This window comes from Macrotis lagotis, chromosome 5, assembly GCF_037893015.1.
Source record: "Macrotis lagotis isolate mMagLag1 chromosome 5, bilby.v1.9.chrom.fasta, whole genome shotgun sequence".
Lineage (NCBI taxonomy): Eukaryota > Metazoa > Chordata > Mammalia > Peramelemorphia > Peramelidae > Macrotis > Macrotis lagotis.
This window is the reverse complement of record NC_133662.1, coordinates 243,236,803-243,257,033: the sequence shown is the minus strand read 5'-3', so window position 1 is coordinate 243,257,033 and position 20,231 is coordinate 243,236,803. Positions and strand designations below refer to the sequence as shown.

At 52.4% G+C, this 20,231-nt stretch overlaps 2 protein-coding genes across 3 annotated transcripts in view; both read left to right on the top strand.

Annotated features, from left to right (window-relative positions):
- Window positions 1–15,892, top strand: part of PRPF8 (pre-mRNA processing factor 8) — a 17,704-nt gene extending 1,812 nt beyond the window's left edge. For both annotated transcript variants that reach the window (XM_074189182.1, XM_074189181.1), the window contains exons 4-42: window positions 965–1,129; window positions 1,217–1,435; window positions 1,598–1,810; window positions 1,994–2,119; window positions 2,247–2,352; window positions 2,904–3,094; window positions 3,183–3,302; window positions 3,397–3,586; window positions 3,681–3,800; window positions 3,905–4,039; window positions 4,239–4,368; window positions 5,213–5,409; window positions 5,513–5,719; window positions 5,833–5,996; window positions 6,102–6,228; window positions 6,341–6,533; window positions 6,758–6,945; window positions 7,032–7,270; window positions 7,389–7,535; window positions 7,666–7,876; window positions 7,994–8,110; window positions 8,215–8,642; window positions 8,736–8,871; window positions 9,016–9,185; window positions 9,392–9,521; window positions 9,617–9,763; window positions 9,895–10,055; window positions 10,366–10,557; window positions 10,778–11,015; window positions 11,143–11,271; window positions 11,650–11,763; window positions 11,857–12,030; window positions 12,280–12,473; window positions 12,911–13,150; window positions 13,997–14,138; window positions 14,262–14,402; window positions 14,524–14,663; window positions 14,759–14,961; window positions 15,616–15,892. In XM_074189182.1, coding sequence (XP_074045283.1) covers window positions 965–1,129; window positions 1,217–1,435; window positions 1,598–1,810; window positions 1,994–2,119; window positions 2,247–2,352; window positions 2,904–3,094; window positions 3,183–3,302; window positions 3,397–3,586; window positions 3,681–3,800; window positions 3,905–4,039; window positions 4,239–4,368; window positions 5,213–5,409; window positions 5,513–5,719; window positions 5,833–5,996; window positions 6,102–6,228; window positions 6,341–6,533; window positions 6,758–6,945; window positions 7,032–7,270; window positions 7,389–7,535; window positions 7,666–7,876; window positions 7,994–8,110; window positions 8,215–8,642; window positions 8,736–8,871; window positions 9,016–9,185; window positions 9,392–9,521; window positions 9,617–9,763; window positions 9,895–10,055; window positions 10,366–10,557; window positions 10,778–11,015; window positions 11,143–11,271; window positions 11,650–11,763; window positions 11,857–12,030; window positions 12,280–12,473; window positions 12,911–13,150; window positions 13,997–14,138; window positions 14,262–14,402; window positions 14,524–14,663; window positions 14,759–14,961; window positions 15,616–15,770 — 6,739 coding nt within the window. In that variant the 3' untranslated portion in view covers window positions 15,771–15,892. The remainder of the gene's footprint in view (window positions 1–964; window positions 1,130–1,216; window positions 1,436–1,597; window positions 1,811–1,993; window positions 2,120–2,246; window positions 2,353–2,903; window positions 3,095–3,182; window positions 3,303–3,396; window positions 3,587–3,680; window positions 3,801–3,904; window positions 4,040–4,238; window positions 4,369–5,212; window positions 5,410–5,512; window positions 5,720–5,832; window positions 5,997–6,101; window positions 6,229–6,340; window positions 6,534–6,757; window positions 6,946–7,031; window positions 7,271–7,388; window positions 7,536–7,665; window positions 7,877–7,993; window positions 8,111–8,214; window positions 8,643–8,735; window positions 8,872–9,015; window positions 9,186–9,391; window positions 9,522–9,616; window positions 9,764–9,894; window positions 10,056–10,365; window positions 10,558–10,777; window positions 11,016–11,142; window positions 11,272–11,649; window positions 11,764–11,856; window positions 12,031–12,279; window positions 12,474–12,910; window positions 13,151–13,996; window positions 14,139–14,261; window positions 14,403–14,523; window positions 14,664–14,758; window positions 14,962–15,615) is intronic.
- Window positions 15,893–16,050: 158 nt separating this feature from the next.
- RILP (Rab interacting lysosomal protein) lies at window positions 16,051–19,877 on the top strand. Its single transcript, XM_074190406.1, has 7 exons — window positions 16,051–16,290; window positions 16,382–16,488; window positions 16,615–16,773; window positions 16,989–17,140; window positions 17,460–17,576; window positions 19,149–19,253; window positions 19,631–19,877. The coding sequence occupies exons 1-7, from the start codon at window positions 16,059–16,061 to the stop codon at window positions 19,773–19,775; spliced, it is 1,017 nt and encodes a 338-aa protein (XP_074046507.1). The 5' UTR covers window positions 16,051–16,058; the 3' UTR covers window positions 19,776–19,877.
- Window positions 19,878–20,231: the final 354 nt, after the last annotated feature.

Genomic DNA, 20,231 nt, shown 5'->3' with positions numbered 1-20,231 from the left:
GAATAACATCCCTGAGTAGGGATTTCTTGGGGTTTACAAACACAAATCACTCTGACTCTCCTTGTTTGGCCAACCATGGGTTTTAGGCTAAGACCCAATTGAATCAAAAGTGAATATAAATATAGCAGTTGTTTCAGTTGTGGGTAGAAATACTGAGGGTCTTACCCTCTCGAGCTTCTTTTTCTTTTTTTGGGAGGGGAGGGAACTGTTATTCTTAGCCTTCTCTCTCTTTCTCCCCCTCTTCCCCCCTCCCCCTCCCCCTCTCCCTCTCCCCAATCATTGGATAGGCATTGTCTCAGTCAAACTGTTAGGAAAGAACTAGCTTTTAGCTGTTATGATTATTTTAGGGGGGTTTTTGCAAGGCAATGGGGTTAAGTGGCTTGCCCAAGGCCACATGGCTAGGTAATAAGTGTCTGAGATCGGATTTGAACCCAGGTACTCCTGACTCCAGAGCCAATGCTTTATCCACTGCGCCACCTAGCCGCCCCAAGACCTAGCTTTTAAAAGGCCAAGGTCTCCCACTGCATCCAGGGCCATCTCCAGTCATCCCGATCTATATCTGGTCAGTGGACCAGATGGCTCTGGAGGAGAAAGCAATGCTATTGTCTTAGCACAGCCCCTCTTCACTTAACTCCAAGTCACCTGCAAGGCATAGTCTTCTATGATGAGGACAAACATTAATCAGCATCCTTTTCCCTCCCTCCCTATCTGAATTCTGTAGCTAAAAGCTGGGTAAGTGAAGGGACCAAATCACTGCTTCCACTAAGAACCAGAGAAACAGATGACACAATCACCTGGCCTTGAACTAAGTCCATGGGCATTTTGGAGTTAGCAGGGCAGTTAATTTCTGGAGAAGCATGAGTCTAACACTTCTTATCAGGTGGAACAGTGCAGTTTATGGGACAGGATAGAGCATTGTGGAAATACTGATATTCTCTCACCCTCTCCTTATCCATTGTTACAGGGCCCTGAAGTACATGCCTCATGCTGTACTCAAGCTCTTAGAGAACATGCCCATGCCCTGGGAGCAGATTCGGGATGTTCCTGTTCTGTACCATATCACTGGAGCCATTTCTTTTGTCAATGAAATTCCTTGGGTCATTGAGCCTGTCTACATCTCTCAGTGGGGGTGAGTAGATCTAGGCTATGCTTGGGTTTTAAAGGTTGATTTCTTGTTCTTTTGGGGTTCTGATTGTGACATGTATCACTATCCCAGGTCCATGTGGATCATGATGCGTCGCGAAAAGAGGGACAGGCGGCACTTCAAGCGAATGCGTTTCCCTCCATTTGATGATGAGGAACCACCTCTTGACTATGCTGACAATATCCTAGATGTTGAGCCTTTGGAGGCCATTCAGCTGGAACTGGACCCTGAGGAGGATGCGCCTGTGCTGGACTGGTTTTATGATCACCAGCCCCTAAGGGACAGCAGGAAGTAAGTGACCACATCCTCAACCTGTTGGAATTGTTGGGACTCTCTGGGTCTCTTGAAGGGAGATTGAAGTCCTGGCTTGAGGAATAAGTACTATTGTCTGGATAGCTGCTATTGGTTTTTCACCTTTGCTTGCACCCCCCCCACCCCACCCCTTGTTTCTAGGTACGTGAATGGCTCTACTTATCAGCGCTGGCAATTCACATTACCCATGATGTCTACTCTCTACCGACTGGCCAATCAGCTCCTGACTGACCTTGTAGATGATAATTACTTCTATCTGTTTGACCTGAAGGCCTTTTTCACCTCTAAGGCCCTTAACATGGCCATTCCAGGGGGTCCTAAATTTGAACCACTGGTCCGAGACATCAATCTTCAGTAAGTGTGATTAGAGAGAAGGATTTGGGGTAGGATCTGTTCTTGATGCTGAGAGTCTGTTGGGGGCTAGAGCACTAAAATCACTGCATGGTGATGCAGGAAGTCCCACTTGTGGCCCTTCTCACCAAGGGGTTTGGATTTATTTGTGTTTGCAACTCTCCCCCCCCCCCCCCCCCCCCCCAGGGATGAAGACTGGAATGAATTTAATGACATCAACAAGATCATCATCAGGCAGCCCATCAGAACTGAATATAAGATTGCTTTTCCATATTTGTACAACAACCTTCCACATCACGTCCACCTCACCTGGTAATGAGACCAGAATCCAGACCTGGGAGGGCAGAATTGGGAAATGGACCGGGCCAGGCCGAGATGGGGGCAGGGGAGGGGTGTCATTTGCTGATCCTGTGGCTCTTGACTGGCTCCTTCATTTCAGGTACCACACTCCCAATGTTGTGTTCATCAAAACAGAGGACCCTGATCTGCCAGCCTTCTACTTTGATCCTTTGATCAACCCTATTTCCCATAGACATTCTGTTAAGGTGAGGCAGTATGGGTGACCTCAGGAACTCAACTATGTATTGCTATCTTAAAGAGAAATGTGACCTATTCTTAGCTAGGGACTGACTCTTAAAACATCTGGTTCAAGGCTGACACTTTCCTTCTCACCATCTCTACAAAGACAAGTTAGAATCTCAGTAATTGGCTCTGAAGCCACTTGTTTTGCTATTATCTTTAATTTCTGTACTGGGCTCTGTTTTAACCTCATGTTCCCTTTTTGGGTAATAGTTGCTTTTTCCAAGTTAGATTTTCTCTTTCTGGACCTTTCTGGATCTTAAATTTCCATTTTATTCTCAGTCTGAATAGAGCTTTTTACTGTGTTGTATTTTACTAACCCAGCAAGAAAGGGAATTATTTTGGATGGCAGTGATTACTTCCTGCCCTTTAGAATATGAGACTGGACCTCCCGGGCTTCTGGCTCCTCAGAGATGGGCACCACTGGTGGGCCTGGCTTTTGGTAGTTCAGAAACCCATCAGCTAAATCTATACCCAGAGCAGCAAGGCCTGAGCTCCTTTGTACTCTCCTTTTTAGAGTCAAGAACCTTTGCCAGATGACGATGAGGAATTTGAGCTGCCCGAGTTTGTGGAACCTTTCCTCAAGGACACACCCCTTTACACAGATAACACAGCCAATGGCATTGCCCTTCTGTGGGCACCAAGGCCCTTCAACCTCCGCTCTGGTCGCACCCGCCGTGCCCTGGATATACCCCTGGTTAAAAACTGGTAAATTATCCTCTTTGGAGTGTTGGGGATGAGTAGTGTGTGTTAAGGGGCATCTGCTCAATCCTGTCATATTTCTGTCCCCTCCCAGGTATCGGGAGCATTGTCCTGCTGGGCAGCCTGTGAAGGTGAGAGTCTCCTACCAAAAGCTTCTCAAATATTATGTGCTGAATGCTCTCAAGCATCGGCCCCCCAAGGCCCAGAAGAAGAGGTAAGGAAATATTAATAGGGACTTTCTCTTTCTGCCGCTGAACCCCCCCCCCTTCTCCCCCACTCTCATCCCTACAGCAGTTGTGTCCTTTCAGGTATCTCTTCCGGTCCTTTAAGGCCACCAAGTTCTTCCAGTCCACCAAGCTGGACTGGGTGGAGGTGGGGCTACAGGTCTGCCGCCAGGGCTACAACATGCTTAACCTTCTCATCCACCGAAAGAATCTCAACTACTTGCACCTGGACTACAACTTCAACCTCAAGCCTGTCAAGACTCTGACCACTAAGGTGCCTGGGCTGACCAGAGCGGGGGAACATCTGGGCCTTGGCTTTGTCTGTTTTCTGAGTCTAGCTGGTTTTCTGATTCTGGTATCTCCCTCAGGAACGGAAGAAATCTCGCTTTGGAAATGCCTTCCACTTGTGTAGGGAGGTTCTGCGCCTGACCAAGCTCGTGGTTGACAGCCATGTTCAGTACCGCCTGGGCAATGTAGATGCCTTCCAGGTGAGGTTAGGGGCTGACCTACCCGCAGTGGGGGGAGGGGGGCTGGCCTGCAGGGGGGATGCTGTCCCACTCCCAGGTCCTGATAGGGGGTGATGCTCTTCCAGCTAGCAGATGGGTTGCAGTATATATTTGCCCATGTGGGACAACTGACAGGAATGTACCGCTACAAATACAAGCTGATGCGGCAGATCCGGATGTGCAAGGACCTGAAGCATCTTATCTACTATCGCTTCAACACGGTAAGTATGCCTCTCTGGTCTTGGCCTTTCCACAGGGCCCTGCTTGAGGAAATCTCTAGGTGGACCCTGTAGTGAGCTCTAAAGTACACCACTTGGCTCCTTATGTTGATTTTACCTTTGCTCTGGAACTCTTTCCCTTGAGAGGCAACAAAAAGACCCAAGCAGATGGCTGACCTGGGTGTTTTGCTTGCCATTGTAGGGTCCTGTAGGGAAGGGCCCAGGCTGTGGTTTTTGGGCTGCTGGTTGGCGAGTGTGGTTGTTTTTCATGCGTGGCATCACCCCTCTTTTGGAACGGTGGCTAGGCAATCTCCTGGCCCGTCAGTTTGAAGGTGAGTAACTTCCCTGAGCACCCAGGTTCTACTCTTTTATCCTCCAGCATGGATATTGGGGTGGTTGTCATATTGATGCTGTTCTATCCTCTTTATCTTCTTTGGGGTAAATGTGATTCCCTTCCCTGGATTGTGATGTTGAGGGCACATCACTGGAGTGTGTTTTTCCCCCCACCCCACCCCCATCATATCTTTAGCTTCAGTTGACTGAGGTTTCTCTCCAAAGAGATATGGATCTTAGAACTTCAAGGGTAGTCATAAAGTCATATATACCTCAATAATCAGCTGTTCAGGTGTAGGATGCAATTGATCTGACTAGAGAATGACTTGGCAAAGACCATGGGCATTCTGGTGAATCACAGGTTCAGGTAAGAAGCAGGAGAAGGTTAGGTGGCTTTGAGGAGGATTGGTATTGAGGAGGAAAGTCAGCCTTCTCTCTGTCCTGATCAGACCACCAATGTTTGGTGCTGAGTGGCAAGTTTTAAGAATGACATTAGGTAGGGTGGTTGGAATCAAGGACTAGACTGTGAAAGGGTTTTTGACCAATTAAGGATCTGTATTTTCTCCTGTAGAAGAGGAGACTTATCAGAAATGTGTTAGCTGCTTTCTCTCTGTGATGGACTGACCTGTCCAAAAAGGGTTAGGTTTATTCTATTTGGGCTAAGAGGACAGAAGAGGAGAATTGGGAAGAGAGAATTGTTTAGGGTTCAACCACCTAACCAGTGCATCCATGGAAAAATGGAATATGGTACCCCAGTAAATTGGGACTCCCCCTCTCTGGATATCTCTAGGCAGAGTCACAATGTATTTTTACTCACTCTCTTGGTCCCCATTTAACCTCCAGGGCGTCATTCAAAGGGGGTGGCGAAGACCGTAACCAAGCAGCGAGTAGAATCTCACTTTGACTTGGAGCTCCGGGCAGCTGTGATGCATGACATCTTGGACATGATGCCTGAGGGCATCAAACAGAACAAGGCCCGGACCATTCTGCAGCACCTCAGTGAGGCTTGGCGCTGTTGGAAGGCCAATATTCCCTGGAAGGTGTGTGTGGGGAGGGGGGTGGAGGAGTGGCTCATGGGTCATTGGGCATCTTCCTCCTCCTGGCATTCTGTTCCTGTCCCTAACTTCTCACTCTGCCATTTAGGTTCCTGGGTTGCCAACACCCATTGAGAACATGATCCTGCGCTATGTAAAGGCTAAGGCTGATTGGTGGACCAACACTGCCCATTACAACCGAGAGCGAATCCGCCGTGGGGCCACTGTGGACAAGACTGTTTGTAAGAAAAACTTGGGTCGGCTCACCCGGCTCTACTTAAAGGCTGAACAGGAAAGACAGCACAATTACCTAAAGGTGAGGATCGATGGGGTGGAGCAGAACGGAGAAGGGCCACACACATGTGCCCTAAGGTTTTGCACCTTTCTCTGAACAGACTAGCATGTGGGATTGAATTTCTCTCTGCCTAGGACGGTCCCTACATTACAGCAGAGGAGGCAGTGGCTGTCTATACCACCACAGTGCATTGGCTGGAGAGCCGCAGATTCTCCCCCATTCCTTTCCCCCCACTCTCCTACAAGCATGACACCAAACTACTCATCCTGGCCCTGGAACGGCTCAAGGAAGCCTATAGGTGAGGGGGTGGGGGGAGAGTGGGGCCTGGGTGAAGGACCCTATTTTCAGTTCCTGATCCTTGGATCTGGCCTCTCCTCTCATCCCTACTTTTCTCTTTCATCAGTGTGAAGTCCCGTTTGAATCAGTCGCAGAGGGAGGAGCTGGGCCTGATTGAGCAAGCCTATGACAACCCCCATGAGGCCCTGTCGCGCATCAAGCGTCACTTACTTACTCAGAGAGCCTTCAAGGAGGTGAGCGATTGTGGCTGCTCTTCATTTCCAGTGGAAGGAGTGTTGGAGCAGGGCAGTGTTGTGACCCCAGCTGGTTTGTACTCGGGTGTGAGTTTGACCCCTTGTCACACAGGTGGGCATTGAATTCATGGACCTGTACAGTCATCTGGTACCTGTGTACGATGTAGAACCTCTAGAGAAGATCACAGATGCCTACTTAGACCAATACCTGTGGTATGAGGCTGACAAACGTCGGCTCTTCCCACCCTGGATCAAACCTGCTGACACAGAGCCCCCTCCTCTGCTTGTGTATAAGTGGTGCCAAGGTGAGGCCCTCCTTGGGTGGGTGTCCAAGGGAAGAAATGTGTATTTGGGTCCATTCACAAACCAGTCATCAGGGGTGGGATGCTGGCATTGATACGGGAGAACTTCTCTGACACAACCTAAACGGGATGATGACCCATATCCCTCCATGTTGCTGAGCAACTGGCTTGAGAGAGCTGGTCGTTGTCCCAGCCCTCCTAGAGCCCTCTCCTCCTCCTGCTGCCAGGCATCAACAACCTGCAGGACGTGTGGGAGACGAGTGAAGGAGAATGCAATGTCATGCTCGAGTCACGGTTTGAGAAGATGTATGAGAAGATTGACTTGACACTCCTCAACAGGCTCCTTCGGCTCATAGTGGACCACAACATTGCTGACTACATGACAGCCAAGAACAACGTGGTCATCAACTACAAGGCAGGTCTAGGGTGGGCCGATGGCCAGAGGCATGGGGGCTGGGAGATCGGGATCGGGTCAGCCTTGTGACCTTCAGTTCTTTCTAGGACATGAACCATACAAATTCATATGGAATCATTCGAGGACTCCAGTTTGCTTCCTTCATTGTGCAGTACTATGGGCTGGTGATGGACCTTCTTGTACTGGGTCTGCACCGGGCCAGTGAGATGGCTGGGCCTCCTCAAATGCCCAATGACTTTCTTAGCTTCCAAGATATCGCCACAGAGGCTGCGCACCCCATCCGCCTCTTCTGTAGATATATCGACCGTATTCATATCTTCTTCAGGTATGTGGTGTCTGCCCTCCAGCCAGGTGGGGGGGTAGCTCCTTTCCTGGGATGATGGGGACCTTGGGGTCAAATGGGGAACATGCCCAAGTTGTTACTGAGGTCCTGGCTGGTTCAGGTTCACTGCAGATGAGGCCCGGGACTTGATCCAGCGCTACCTAACTGAGCACCCTGACCCCAACAACGAGAACATCGTGGGCTACAACAATAAGAAGTGCTGGCCGCGGGACGCTCGCATGCGCCTCATGAAGCATGATGTCAATTTGTGAGTTTGGGGGAAATGGGAGAAGGGGATGGAGGAAGTGGGGGCTGGGTTTTAGGGTCTTGGGAGTCTTGTGTTCCAGAGAAGTTCTCACCCCAGAAACCTGACCAGACCTGTTTCCTTTTGTGGGCAGGGGTCGGGCTGTGTTCTGGGACATCAAAAACCGACTGCCACGGTCAGTGACCACAGTGCAGTGGGAGAACAGCTTCGTATCAGTGTACAGCAAGGACAATCCCAATCTGCTGTTCAACATGTGTGGCTTCGAGTGTCGCATTCTGCCCAAGTGCCGCACCAGCTATGAGGAATTCACCCACAAGGATGGGGTCTGGAATCTGCAGAATGAGGTGCTGTCTTGACCATGGGAGGGGGAAAGAGGGTTGCTAAAGGGGGCTGTCAGCCAAGGCAGAGACCTTGGGCTGAGCCCTCGGGATGACCACAGTCCCCTCCTCCTCCTGGTTCAGGTCACTAAGGAGCGGACAGCCCAGTGCTTCCTGCGTGTGGATGACGAGTCAATGCAGCGCTTTCACAACCGTGTGCGTCAGATCCTCATGGCCTCTGGTTCTACCACTTTCACCAAGGTACCTGTGGGACTGGGCTTGCTTCCTCTCACTGTCCCCTCTTGCATTTAATCTCTTTAACTTCCCTCATCTTTTCATTACCTTTTACTCTTCCATTCCCCCAGATCGTGAATAAGTGGAACACAGCTCTCATTGGGCTCATGACATACTTCCGTGAAGCTGTGGTGAACACCCAGGAGCTACTGGACTTGCTGGTGAAGTGTGAGAACAAGATCCAGACCCGAATCAAGATTGGGCTCAACTCCAAGATGCCTAGTCGTTTCCCCCCAGTCGTATTTTACACCCCCAAAGAGCTCGGCGGTCTGGGCATGCTGTCCATGGGCCATGTGCTCATCCCCCAGTCTGACCTCAGGTGGTCAAAGCAGACAGACGTAGGCATTACCCACTTCCGTTCTGGGATGAGCCACGAAGAAGACCAGTTGATTCCTAACTTGTATCGCTACATCCAGCCTTGGGAGAGCGAGTTCATTGACTCTCAGCGGGTCTGGGCCGAGTATGCACTCAAGAGACAGGAGGCCATCGCCCAAAACAGGTAGGTGCTGCTTTCTTCAAGGGCCACTTCCTAAAGCCAAGTGAGCAAGTGGCTTGACTCCCTCCTTTACTTCTCCTTCTCCCTTCTGGGCAGGCGGCTGACCTTGGAGGACTTGGAGGATTCATGGGATCGAGGCATTCCCCGGATCAATACTCTGTTCCAAAAGGACCGGCACACCCTGGCATATGACAAGGGCTGGCGTGTCCGCACTGACTTCAAGCAATACCAGGTGCTGGAGGAGATAAGGATGGGCGGTCTCATCTGGGAGGAAGCTTGGGGCCTATAGGTTTTTGGCTCCTGCTGGTCTCATTTAGTCATATGCTTGGTTTTTACCTATTCACATCTTTTTCCTTATTTCCCCTATCCCCTTCAGGTTCTGAAACAAAATCCATTTTGGTGGACGCACCAGCGGCATGACGGGAAGCTCTGGAATCTGAACAATTACCGTACAGACATGATCCAAGCCCTGGGTGGTGTAGAGGGCATCCTGGAGCACACTCTCTTCAAGGGCACTTACTTCCCTACCTGGGAGGGTCTCTTCTGGTGAGTGTTCTCTTCCTTGCCTTCCATGCTTCTCAGACCATTTTCTTTCCTCCTCGCAATAGCCCTCATGTGTTTGTTTTCATTACTGGAACAACCCAGTTACAATGGCCTTCAGCTGGGCACCCTAAGAGGTCAGAAGATCTGGGGTCTGGGCAGGAGGGAGTAGGGTCAGAAACTTGGTGACCGGACTGCTTTGGCCCTCACAGGGAGAAGGCCAGTGGCTTTGAGGAGTCAATGAAATGGAAGAAGCTGACCAATGCTCAGCGATCCGGGTTAAACCAGATCCCCAACCGTCGCTTCACACTGTGGTGGTCACCAACCATTAACCGTGCCAATGTGAGTCTTACGGCAAAAGGACTTGGAGGGGGCAGCATCTTTGTAAGTTCAATCTTTGGCCTCCTCAACTTTGTAGCTTCCCCTTTTCTTCATAGGTGTACGTAGGTTTCCAGGTACAATTGGACCTCACTGGCATCTTCATGCATGGCAAGATCCCCACCCTGAAGATCTCTCTCATCCAGATTTTCCGTGCCCATTTATGGCAGAAGATCCATGAGAGCATTGTTATGGATTTGTGTCAGGTGTGGCTTTGGAGAGGAGGCGAGAGGAGGCCTTGGCTCTGGAGGAGGAGAGGGAGGGAACTCTGGGAGGTGTGACCTGGGGAACCATATCCTGGAGTCAGCATGGTCCTCTACTCTTTCTGTGTCTTCAGGTGTTTGATCAAGAGTTAGATGCACTGGAAATCGAGACAGTGCAGAAGGAGACAATCCATCCCAGAAAGTCCTACAAGATGAACTCCTCCTGTGCAGACATTTTGCTCTTTGCCTCCTATAAATGGAATGTCTCCCGGCCCTCACTGCTGGCCGACTCTAAGTAAGTGCCTTCCTAACCAGCCCAGAGTCCTCCTTTGTGACCTCCTTCCTTCCATCCCCTTAGACAAGGTTCTCTGCTTCCCTTGTGCTCTTTATTTGACCACTGAGCCAGTCTTCTCTGGGATTGAATATACCATTATTTCCTACTCTTTGTAATCCAGGGGTGCTGATAACCTAGGGGCCCATAGTGAAACAAAAGGATGTCTTGGGATCATAAGAATGTAGTAATCCAGCAGCTTTGTCATGTTGTAAGGACACTGTTGTGTCCGTTGCTCTGGGAGACAGGGCCTTTGACTTGTTTGTCTTTGTAGGGATGTGATGGACAGTACCACCACTCAGAAGTATTGGATTGACATACAACTACGTTGGGGTGACTATGACTCCCATGACATTGAACGTTATGCTCGGGCCAAGTTCCTGGACTATACCACCGACAACATGAGTATCTATCCTTCCCCAACAGGGGTGCTTATTGCCATCGACTTAGCATATAATCTGCACAGGTGAGGAGGAATTAAGGCACTGCCCTTCCCAGCCCTTAACCCAAATCGTTCCTATCATTCTGGTTTGTAAGATGTCTTGGGCCTTCTTGTCCCAGATCACTAACTCCTTTTTTCCTGCCCACCATGTTGATCACTGTCATCCTGCTTTGGTTGGCCCGATCCTCCTTTCCTTCCTTCCTTCCCTCTAGCCTTGACTCATTTCTTTCTCTCATTTTCACAGTGCCTATGGAAACTGGTTCCCAGGTAGCAAACCCCTGATCCAGCAAGCCATGGCAAAGATCATGAAGGCAAACCCTGCCTTGTATGTACTTCGAGAACGAATACGCAAGGGCTTACAGCTATACTCATCAGAGCCCACTGAGCCCTACCTCTCCTCACAGAACTATGGTGAACTTTTCTCTAATCAGATCATCTGGTTTGTGGATGACACCAATGTCTATAGAGTCACCATTCACAAGGTAGGCACGGGCACTGGTGCATCAGTGAGTAGACATTCAACCCTGTCTAGGAGGGGATGCAGAGCTTTTCCGTGTAGGGTATGTGCCTCATTCATAGTAACTGGGAGCCTCTGCTTTTCTGTCTTAGACCTTTGAAGGGAACTTGACGACCAAACCCATCAATGGGGCCATCTTCATCTTCAATCCAAGAACAGGACAGCTCTTCCTGAAGATTATCCACACATCTGTGTGGGCTGGACAAAAGCGTCTGGGTCAGGTATGCCTAAGATCCATGGTCCCAAATGCATTTTGTTGCTCTTGCCTCCCTCTGCTGGGTCTGGGCCGACAACTTTAGGACACCAGGTGAAGGGCCAGTGCCCGAGGTGGGGAGGGGTCAGACTTGAGCAGACTCCTAGAATGATGCCCTTGTAACAAAGTCAGTAATTTCTGAGGCCCCTTCCAGCTGGTTAAGATGAGCATGCCTTAGCTTCTCATTCTTACTGCCATGGTTCAGGGGACCAGCCCTGCGATGCTCCCAGGCCCCTTATTGACTTCTGCCCACACTCTGCCCACTCTCTGAGCCTTTGCCATAGGCCTCTGCCCTGCCCATCCTTGATGTGAAGACTCTGTGTGCTTCCCTCTGTCCTCTTCCTAGTTGGCCAAGTGGAAGACAGCTGAGGAAGTGGCTGCCTTGATCCGGTCTCTGCCTGTTGAGGAGCAGCCCAAGCAAATCATTGTGACCAGAAAAGGCATGTTGGACCCATTGGAGGTGAGAGGCACACAGGGGAAGCAGTGGGGGGAATTGGGCAGAATTGGGCCCTGGGGCTTTGGAGCTGTGCCACTGACCTTGACTTTGTTTTAGGTGCACTTGCTAGACTTCCCCAACATTGTGATCAAAGGCTCAGAGCTGCAGCTGCCTTTCCAGGCCTGTCTCAAAGTAGAGAAATTTGGGGACCTTATTCTCAAGGCCACTGAGCCTCAGATGGTTCTCTTCAACCTCTATGACGACTGGCTCAGGACCATCTCATCCTACACGGTATGAAGCTGTTACAGGAGGCCCTGACCTGGGCGCAGGTCGCATTCTCAGCCCTGCCTTTGCTCAGGTTCTTTGGCCTTAGGGAATCTGAATCCGAGGTTTAGAATGTCCTAGAATGGGGCAGTGGGCAAGACCTGGGGATGCCCATGTCAGTGATGGGAATTGCTCTCTCTCAGGAAAGAGTCAAGGGGGAAGATAGACAAGGGCTCCTCCTTGGGTGTTTGAAGCTGATGTTCTTCTTATGTCTAGGCCTTTTCCCGTCTCATTCTGATCCTCCGTGCCCTCCACGTGAACAATGACCGGGCCAAGGTGATCTTGAAACCAGACAAGACCACCATCACGGAACCACACCACATCTGGCCCACGCTGACGGACGAGGAGTGGATCAAGGTTGAGGTGCAGCTCAAGGACCTGATCCTGGCTGACTATGGCAAGAAGAACAAGTGAGCTGCGACTGCGGGGAAACAGGGAGAGCTGGTCCCCTAGTGTGCATGGCAGGTCTAGGGGAGAGAGAATCTGAGCCCTGGGCTGCCCTTGAGGACTGATGGACAGCAGGGCACTATTAGTGCAGCAGAAAGCTGAAAAATGGAGCCCAGCATGAGGGTTGAGGGGCTGTGAAGCAGGTGACACCTGCCACTCTTCAGCAGGAATGGTTATGCTCTTGGGTCAGAAAGCTTGTCTGAGTGTAGGAGAAATTGGGAATTCCCTACAGATGTCCACATCCTTACTGGTGACATGTCACCCTGCTGCCTCCCTGGAGGGAGGTTGGGGGAAGGTTGGAGATTGTCCTGGGGATATTTTGGTTGCTCTCAGTTAACTTGAGTTGGTGGTGACAAATGATCAAATCCTATGAGTATGATGTGAACTTCTCCATCCCCAGTGTCAACGTGGCCTCCCTAACGCAGTCAGAGATCCGAGATATCATCCTGGGCATGGAAATCTCTGCTCCTTCACAGCAGCGGCAGCAGATTGCTGAGATTGAAAAACAGACCAAGGAACAGTCTCAGCTGACGGCAACGCAGACTCGAACTGTCAACAAGCATGGTGATGAGATCATCACTTCCACCACTAGCAACTACGAAACCCAGACGTTCTCCTCAAAGACTGAATGGAGGGTCAGGTAGTACCAGGGAACGGGAAGAACATGGAGTGGGGCTGGAGGAAAACCTAAGGGCTGCGAAGGGAGAAAACATTCATTAGGACTCCTCCATTCCCATCATCAGTGTGATAGTTTACATAAATCATAGGGATGGATGGGTTCTCACAGTGGGTTTCAGACTTTGTTGTTCACTATTTGTTTACCAAGTTCTGAGGTTCACTTGCACACTCACAAAAATGCTGATGCTTTGGAAAGTCTTGTTCTAAGGTGCCCTCATTCTGGAGATTAAAGTGGTTCCGCCTTTGGTAAAAGAGATTGAGGCAGAGTTCTAAGCCAATGGTGCTTTATTAACGAGTCCATGGTTGTCCCCTGCAATGAAGTGGACCTCGGAGCTTCCTCACAACCTGAGATGCCCTCTCCATCCAGGTCCCTATTTTTATTGGTTTTGATACTACTTGTTAACATTCCAGATCAACTAGACAAAATTCAGTGGCTGACGTGATACACATGCTAAACTACAAAAATGCTATGTCAGCAGAGTCACAGGTTGGGTGATGCATGGGGCATCTCCACGAAGTGGTCATCAGATGGTCCCTTATTCATATTGAACAAGAAGGAAAGATCCGGAAATACAGAAATAAATTGGGGGACTTTTCCTGGGCACAAGGGTGGAGTCCTCGCACCAAGTAATCTGATTACCAAGTGCTCTTGCAATCTGCAGCTCACAGCTCTGGGGCCTGATATACAGAACTTATCATCCCCACCCCTATGGAATCATATCAAATGGATCTTGCTCACACTGTGTAGACATAGGGCATAGGGGGTTCGCCTATGTCATGCTGACTGACCACTCACCTTACATCATAGGGCCATCTCTGCTGCCAACCTTCATCTGCGGACCAACCACATCTACGTCTCATCAGATGACATCAAAGAAACAGGCTACACGTATATCCTTCCCAAGAACGTGCTCAAGAAATTCATTTGCATTTCTGATCTTCGGGCCCAGGTGAGTGGACAGGTTAAGGGCATACACCCCACGATGGGCCTTGGGTTGGGAAGCAGGCAAAACAGCGCACACGGGATAGCCTGGAACCTTTCCCTGTAGGATGCCTAACCCCATTGTTTCCAGATTGCAGGCTATCTGTATGGAGTGAGCCCTCCAGATAACCCTCAAGTGAAGGAGATCCGATGCATTGTAATGGTACCTCAGTGGGGCACCCACCAGACGGTGCACCTGCCAGGCCAGCTTCCTCAGCACGAGTATCTCAAAGTGAGTATGGAAGGGCCAGCATGGCATTAGGGAAATTGTCCACCCTGCCCCATGGGGGCTTAACTGGATTTCAGGATTCTCAGGAGGTGTTGGTCTTAATCTGCTCCCTTTCACTCCTCAGGAGATGGAGCCCCTCGGCTGGATCCACACTCAACCTAACGAGTCCCCCCAGCTCTCTCCCCAGGATGTCACCACCCATGCCAAGGTCATGGCTGACAACCCCTCTTGGGATGGGGAGAAGACGATCATCATCACCTGCAGGTGAGAGGGCCAGGCTGGAGTGGGGCGGAGTGGGCCTCATCCCTGTGATAGGTGTCTGTCTCTCCTGACCGCTGACCATCTTGGCTTCTTCCCAGCTTCACACCGGGCTCTTGTACCCTGACCGCCTACAAGCTGACTCCCAGCGGCTACGAGTGGGGTCGACAGAACACGGACAAGGGCAACAACCCCAAGGGCTACTTGCCCTCCCACTACGAGCGGGTTCAGATGCTGCTCTCAGATCGCTTCCTTGGGTTCTTCATGGTGCCAGCTCAGGCGTCCTGGAACTACAACTTCATGGGTGAGTGTGCCAACGTCCAGGGCCTCAGGCAGGGGTATTGGGGGCTTTGGGGAGAAGCAGGCTTGTAGTCTTAGTGAGAGTTCCTCTGGCCCACCCCCAGGCTGTTAGGGTGAGGAGTCCACCTTTCTGTCTCCCGGAAGCCAGCACTTTATTGCAATCTCAGCAATACTCTGCTCCCAAAAGATCCTCATGAAGGTATTACAGACTAGAAAAAGTAGGTCAGATGTGGAACTAGGGCTCGTGGGACCCATGTCGGTAAGGCACATCAGAGCTTGCCTTCTTAATGGGGGGAGGGGAGGGAAGGAACTCTTAAAAAAACTATTTAATTGGAAAAAAAGTTTAAAAAATAAGGGGGCGGCTAGGTGGCGCAGTGGATAGAGCACCGGCCCTGGAGTCAGGAGGACCTAAGTTCAAATCCGGTCTCAGACACTTAATAATTACGCAGCCGTGTGGCCTTGGGCAAGCTACCCAACCCCATAGCCTAGCATAAACCTAAAAAAACAAAACAAAAAAAAGCTAAGAGGCTCCTCCTAGCGTTAGCACGTGTTCTGCCCTAGCTGGGCCTTCTGCCTTGACCTTGGGGCTGCCCTGGGCCCCGGAGAAGGGCCCACCCCCGGGCCTGGCCACGCGGACACGCGCTCCCCTCCCCTCCAGGTGTCCGACACGACCCCAACATGAAGTACGAGCTGCAGCTGGCCAACCCCAAAGAGTTCTACCACGAGGTGCACCGGCCCTCCCACTTCCTCAACTTCGCGCTGCTGCAGGAGGGCGAGGTCTACTCTGCGGACCGGGAGGACCTCTACGCCTGACGCGCCCCGCCCCGCCCCGGCCCGGCCCCGCCCGCCCCGCCCGCCTCTTGGGCTTGTTTTTATGTCTTGTGGCCCCGGGGCCTGGGGGCCGGGGCGCCCCGACAATAAATTTTGTACAAATGCCTCCGTCTCGGCCTCTTTCTTGGGGGGGCGGGGATAGAGACCCCGGGCTCGACCGGAGCGGAGGTGGGGGGCCGCGGGGTCACGGGGGCGGGGCGGCGGCGCCTCCCGGGGCTCCGCCCCGGCTCCGGGGCCCAGGTCACTCTCGTCCCGGGCCGGGCCGGACGCATGGAGCCGGCGGGGGCGGCGGGGCCCCGCGCCGAGCTGGTGTATCAGCTGGCCGGGGCGCTGGGCACCGAGCTGCGGGGCCTGGCCGGCCGCTTCGGCCCCGGGGCCGTGGCCCGCCTGGTGCCCCACGTGGTGCGGGCGCTGGAGCTGCTGGAGGCGGCGGCGGAGCAGGAGGGCCCGGGCCCCCGGGCCCCCACGAGCCCCCCGGCCGAGCCGCGGGCCGCGCCGCCCGGTGAGTGGCCGCCGGGGGCCAGGCGGGCGGAGGGGGCGCGGCGCGGCCCGGGGACCCCGAGGGCGCTGAGCCCGAGCCCCTTCTCCCCCAGAGGAGCGGCTCCTGCTCGGGCAGCTGAAGCAGGTGACGGACCGGCAGCGGGACCAGCTCCGCGCCCAGAGCCGGGAGCTGCAGCGCGCGGGGCAGGAGGCGGAGGCGGTGAGACCGGGCCGGGGCCGGGGCCGGGGCCGGGGCCGGGGCCGGGCCGGGGCCGGGCCGGGGAGATGGGGGCGGGGCGGGGAGCCCTCCCCCCGCGGCTCCCCGCATCCTCCCCTCCCCCCGCAGTTGCAGGAGCAGCTGCAGCGAGTCCTGCGGGTGAACGCCGAGCTGCGGGCCAAGCTGGCCGCCGTGCAGGTCCAGCTGCGGGCAGCGCTGCGGAGGGCCGCCGAAGCCCAGGGGACCCCGGCCCAGGCGGCGGCGGCGGCGGCCCCGGGGGCGCCCGAGGTGCGCGCTGGCTCCCCCGCTGGGGCGGGGGAGGGGGCCCCAAGCCCACCTACCCGTTGGCACCAGGTGGCACCGCCCGCCCCGCACCTTCTGTTTGTCCATTCTCCCCAGCGGGCCTAGGACAGTGTCGCCGGCAGCTCATCCGGCACTTTTCTGGGGAGCTCTCCTGGGGCCACCCCCACTCCAGCGGCCCCCCCTTTCCCCCTGTCCCCCAGCAGGCCGGTTCCTGTCCGCCGGCCTCGGCGCCTCCGGGGCCGGGGCAGCCTGCGGGCTGCAGCCGGGAGGAGCTGAGCCAGATCCTGCAGGAGCGGAACGAGCTCAAAGCCAACGTGTTCTTGCTGCAGGAGGAGCTGGATTATTACCGTCGGTGGGTGGGGGGCCCAGGAAGACCTTGTGGCCCGCAAGCAGCCAACTGCCCTCACCCCCATCCCCAACCCCCGCTGCCTTCTCCTGGGTGCAAGGGGGCCTCAGGGACCCGGGTTTCCCAAGGCAGGTTGTAGTTAGTGGCCAACCAAAGAACCACAGTAGGGGGCAGTCAATGCTTTTGTTTGACCCTCCCCGGGGGTCAGTCTATGACCAGACTCTGTAGGGGACGCTTCTCCCAGAATGCTTCAGGCCCTAAAGGCCCTTCCCAAGGATGGGCTCATTCGGGATTTGACCCCTCCTGACACCCTGCCCCCCCCCAGGGAGCTGCTGACCGACCAGAGTAAGCGCCTGCTTAGTGCTATGAAATTGACTGTGAAGAAACAGCGGAGAAAGATCAAGGCCAAGATGCTGGGGACCCCGGATGAGCCGGGGAGCAGGTGAGGGCAGCCATCTCCCCTGCCTTGCCTGTCCTGCCTCACTGCACCCTCTTGGCCTTCCCTCACCATACCTGCTAGATGGTGCTGATACAGTTCAGAGTTTGCCTTGCTGCCTTCCTCCAAGAAGAGAGGTGTGGGCTGGGAGTGTCCCCCCATCCCTGGGCCCCCCAGAACTCCACCTGGATTCTCATCACCTATGTACACCTAACTCCAAGAAGAGCCCCCCTATTGCCAGCTCTGCCTTGCAACTTTCTTTTATATATAAAAGCAGGCGTTTGGGGGGAGTGTGTGAGTGGGGGGGGCAAGGTGAGGTTAAGTGACTTGTCCAAGGTCACACAATTGGTAGGTATCCAGTGTCTTAGGCCAGATTTAAATTCAGGTCCTCCTGACTCTAGGGCCAATCTATTCAGTCCATGGCACTTCTTCTTTAGGGCGTCTCTGGGGGTTTTTTTTCTTCCCTTTTAAGTGGCGTAACTATTTACATTTTAATAGTGTGTTCAAATTGTCAGAGAGTGCCCACAACCTGTGAAACAGGTGGTACAAGTAGCATCATTAGCCCCAATTTACAGATAAGGAAACTGTAATTCAAAGAGCTTAGGTGTCTTCAGTGTTATGATGATAATAGCTGACTTTTAGCCAGTTTTTTAATTAAGGTTCACAAAGCATTTTCCATATCTCATTTGATGCTCACAAGTCTGGGATAAGGGACAATTATATACTCCCATTTTATAGACAAGGAAACTGAGGCCAAGGGAGAGTTTAATGATGATGATGCTGATAGCCAGCTTTTCTGCAGTACCTTTAAGTTTGCAAAGACCTTTACAATGATCTCATTTCATTCTCACAAGAATTCCAAGAGGCAGGTGCTATTATCTCTATTTAACAGATGAGGAAATTGAGGCTGAGATTAATAACTAAGGTTTGTAAAAGCACTTACAGATGATCTCATTTGAGCCTCACAACAAACCTGGGAGGTAGGTGCTGTTATCCTCATTTTACAGTTGAGGAAACTGAGGCTAAGTTAGGTTAAGATTCTTGTCCCGAGTCAGAGTCAGTATCTTGAGGTAAGATTTGAATTCTGGCCGTCCTGATTCCAAGTTCACCATCTGTGCTGTCCCGATGCTGTGGAGTCACACAAGCACACGCTAAATCTGTTCTAACAGGGTTCCAACCCTGTTCCTCCTGACCATAATCTTTCGTATTCTAGATCCCTTGCTTTTGCATCACACATTTCCTAATTTGTGCTCCCTCCGACCTTTCCTCAGTTTCAGTATCCTCAGCCCAGTAGGGAAGGAGCAGGGACTCGGAGAATGTGGATCTTCTCATGAGGAACACTTTATTGGAGAAATAGTCCATCCGTAGATAATACCACAAAGTTTGGTTTCAGAAGGGCTTTCCTCACAACCACTGGTAAGGGAGGTGGTACAAATTGGGTTAAACCCATTTTACAGATGAACTGAGACTCACAGAATGTGTGGGTATGTAGGTGAGGCAGATAAATAGGCAAATCCAAAAAAACTACACAGCCAAGGGGTGGACTCTGGCTCATCCAGCCTCTCTCTTTTGCCTCAGTGAAGATGACAACGATGATGATGACGATGAGGCCTCGTGGCTACCACCCCCTGAAGTAGATGGGGCAAGCCCACCTCCACCCCCTGAATCCAGAATCAGGAGTTTGTATGTTGTGGTTGGGGGGAACAAGGGTGGGTAGGAGCTTATCTGGGTAAGAAAAAGGGGTACACTGAATTAGGGCTTTTCTCACCACCCCAACATTCTCCAATTTTACTTTCTCCTGCCCGTCGTTTCTCTCTTCTCTTATATACTCCTATTTCTCACCTCCTGCCTTGCCCTAGCCCTCTGTCATATTTCCTACTCCATCATACAGCTCTTTCTTTGGGGTGACCTTGGGCAAGTCTCTTTTCCCTCCTTTTGGCCTCAGTTTCCTCCCCTGTAAAATGAGGGGTTGATCCAGATGTCTTCTGAGATACCTTCAAGCTGGAGAGCTACAACCTCTGGGACCTTGCTCATGACACCAGCTCTTGGCTCTCCTCTAGCTTCAGCCTCTGGTATCGGGGAGGTTCAGAGCCCTCAGTGGAACTCACACAAGCTGGAGACCCCACCTGCTCCCAGAGGGAGCTGAAGGTGGAAGAAAAGGATCCGCCATCACCTCCCTCTGAGCCCTCTGAGGGCACCTCGTGACCACCCAGCTTGACCAAGGCCTGGTCCAGAATTGTGAATGACCCAGCCCCTTGAATCCCTGACCCATAGGAGGTGATGAATAAATGTGTGTTGACTAACTGATTGATTCATGTCTCTGTGTTCTCAATCCTTAAATAGGTACTTGTTTTAATATATGTTCCCCACCCCCCCCAGGTCTATTTCCTTGATGGGGAAGGACAGAACCTGAGAGCAACTTTGTCCAATTTTCCCCAGAACTAAAATCTAAAGCCCAGAAGCTTGTTTTCTAGGCTGGAGAATCCATCCCCAAGTATCTTACTCCATCCTCCCCGGGTCCAGTTCCCCTCTGTACTGAACCCCCCACATCCTGACCACTTCTGCTTGAGTTGGGAACTCATCATATCCCTGCCACCAGCCCCTTCAGCCCCCCCAAGTATGAGCGAGAGGGTCCATAAGTGATCAGGAAGTGCTTAGCAA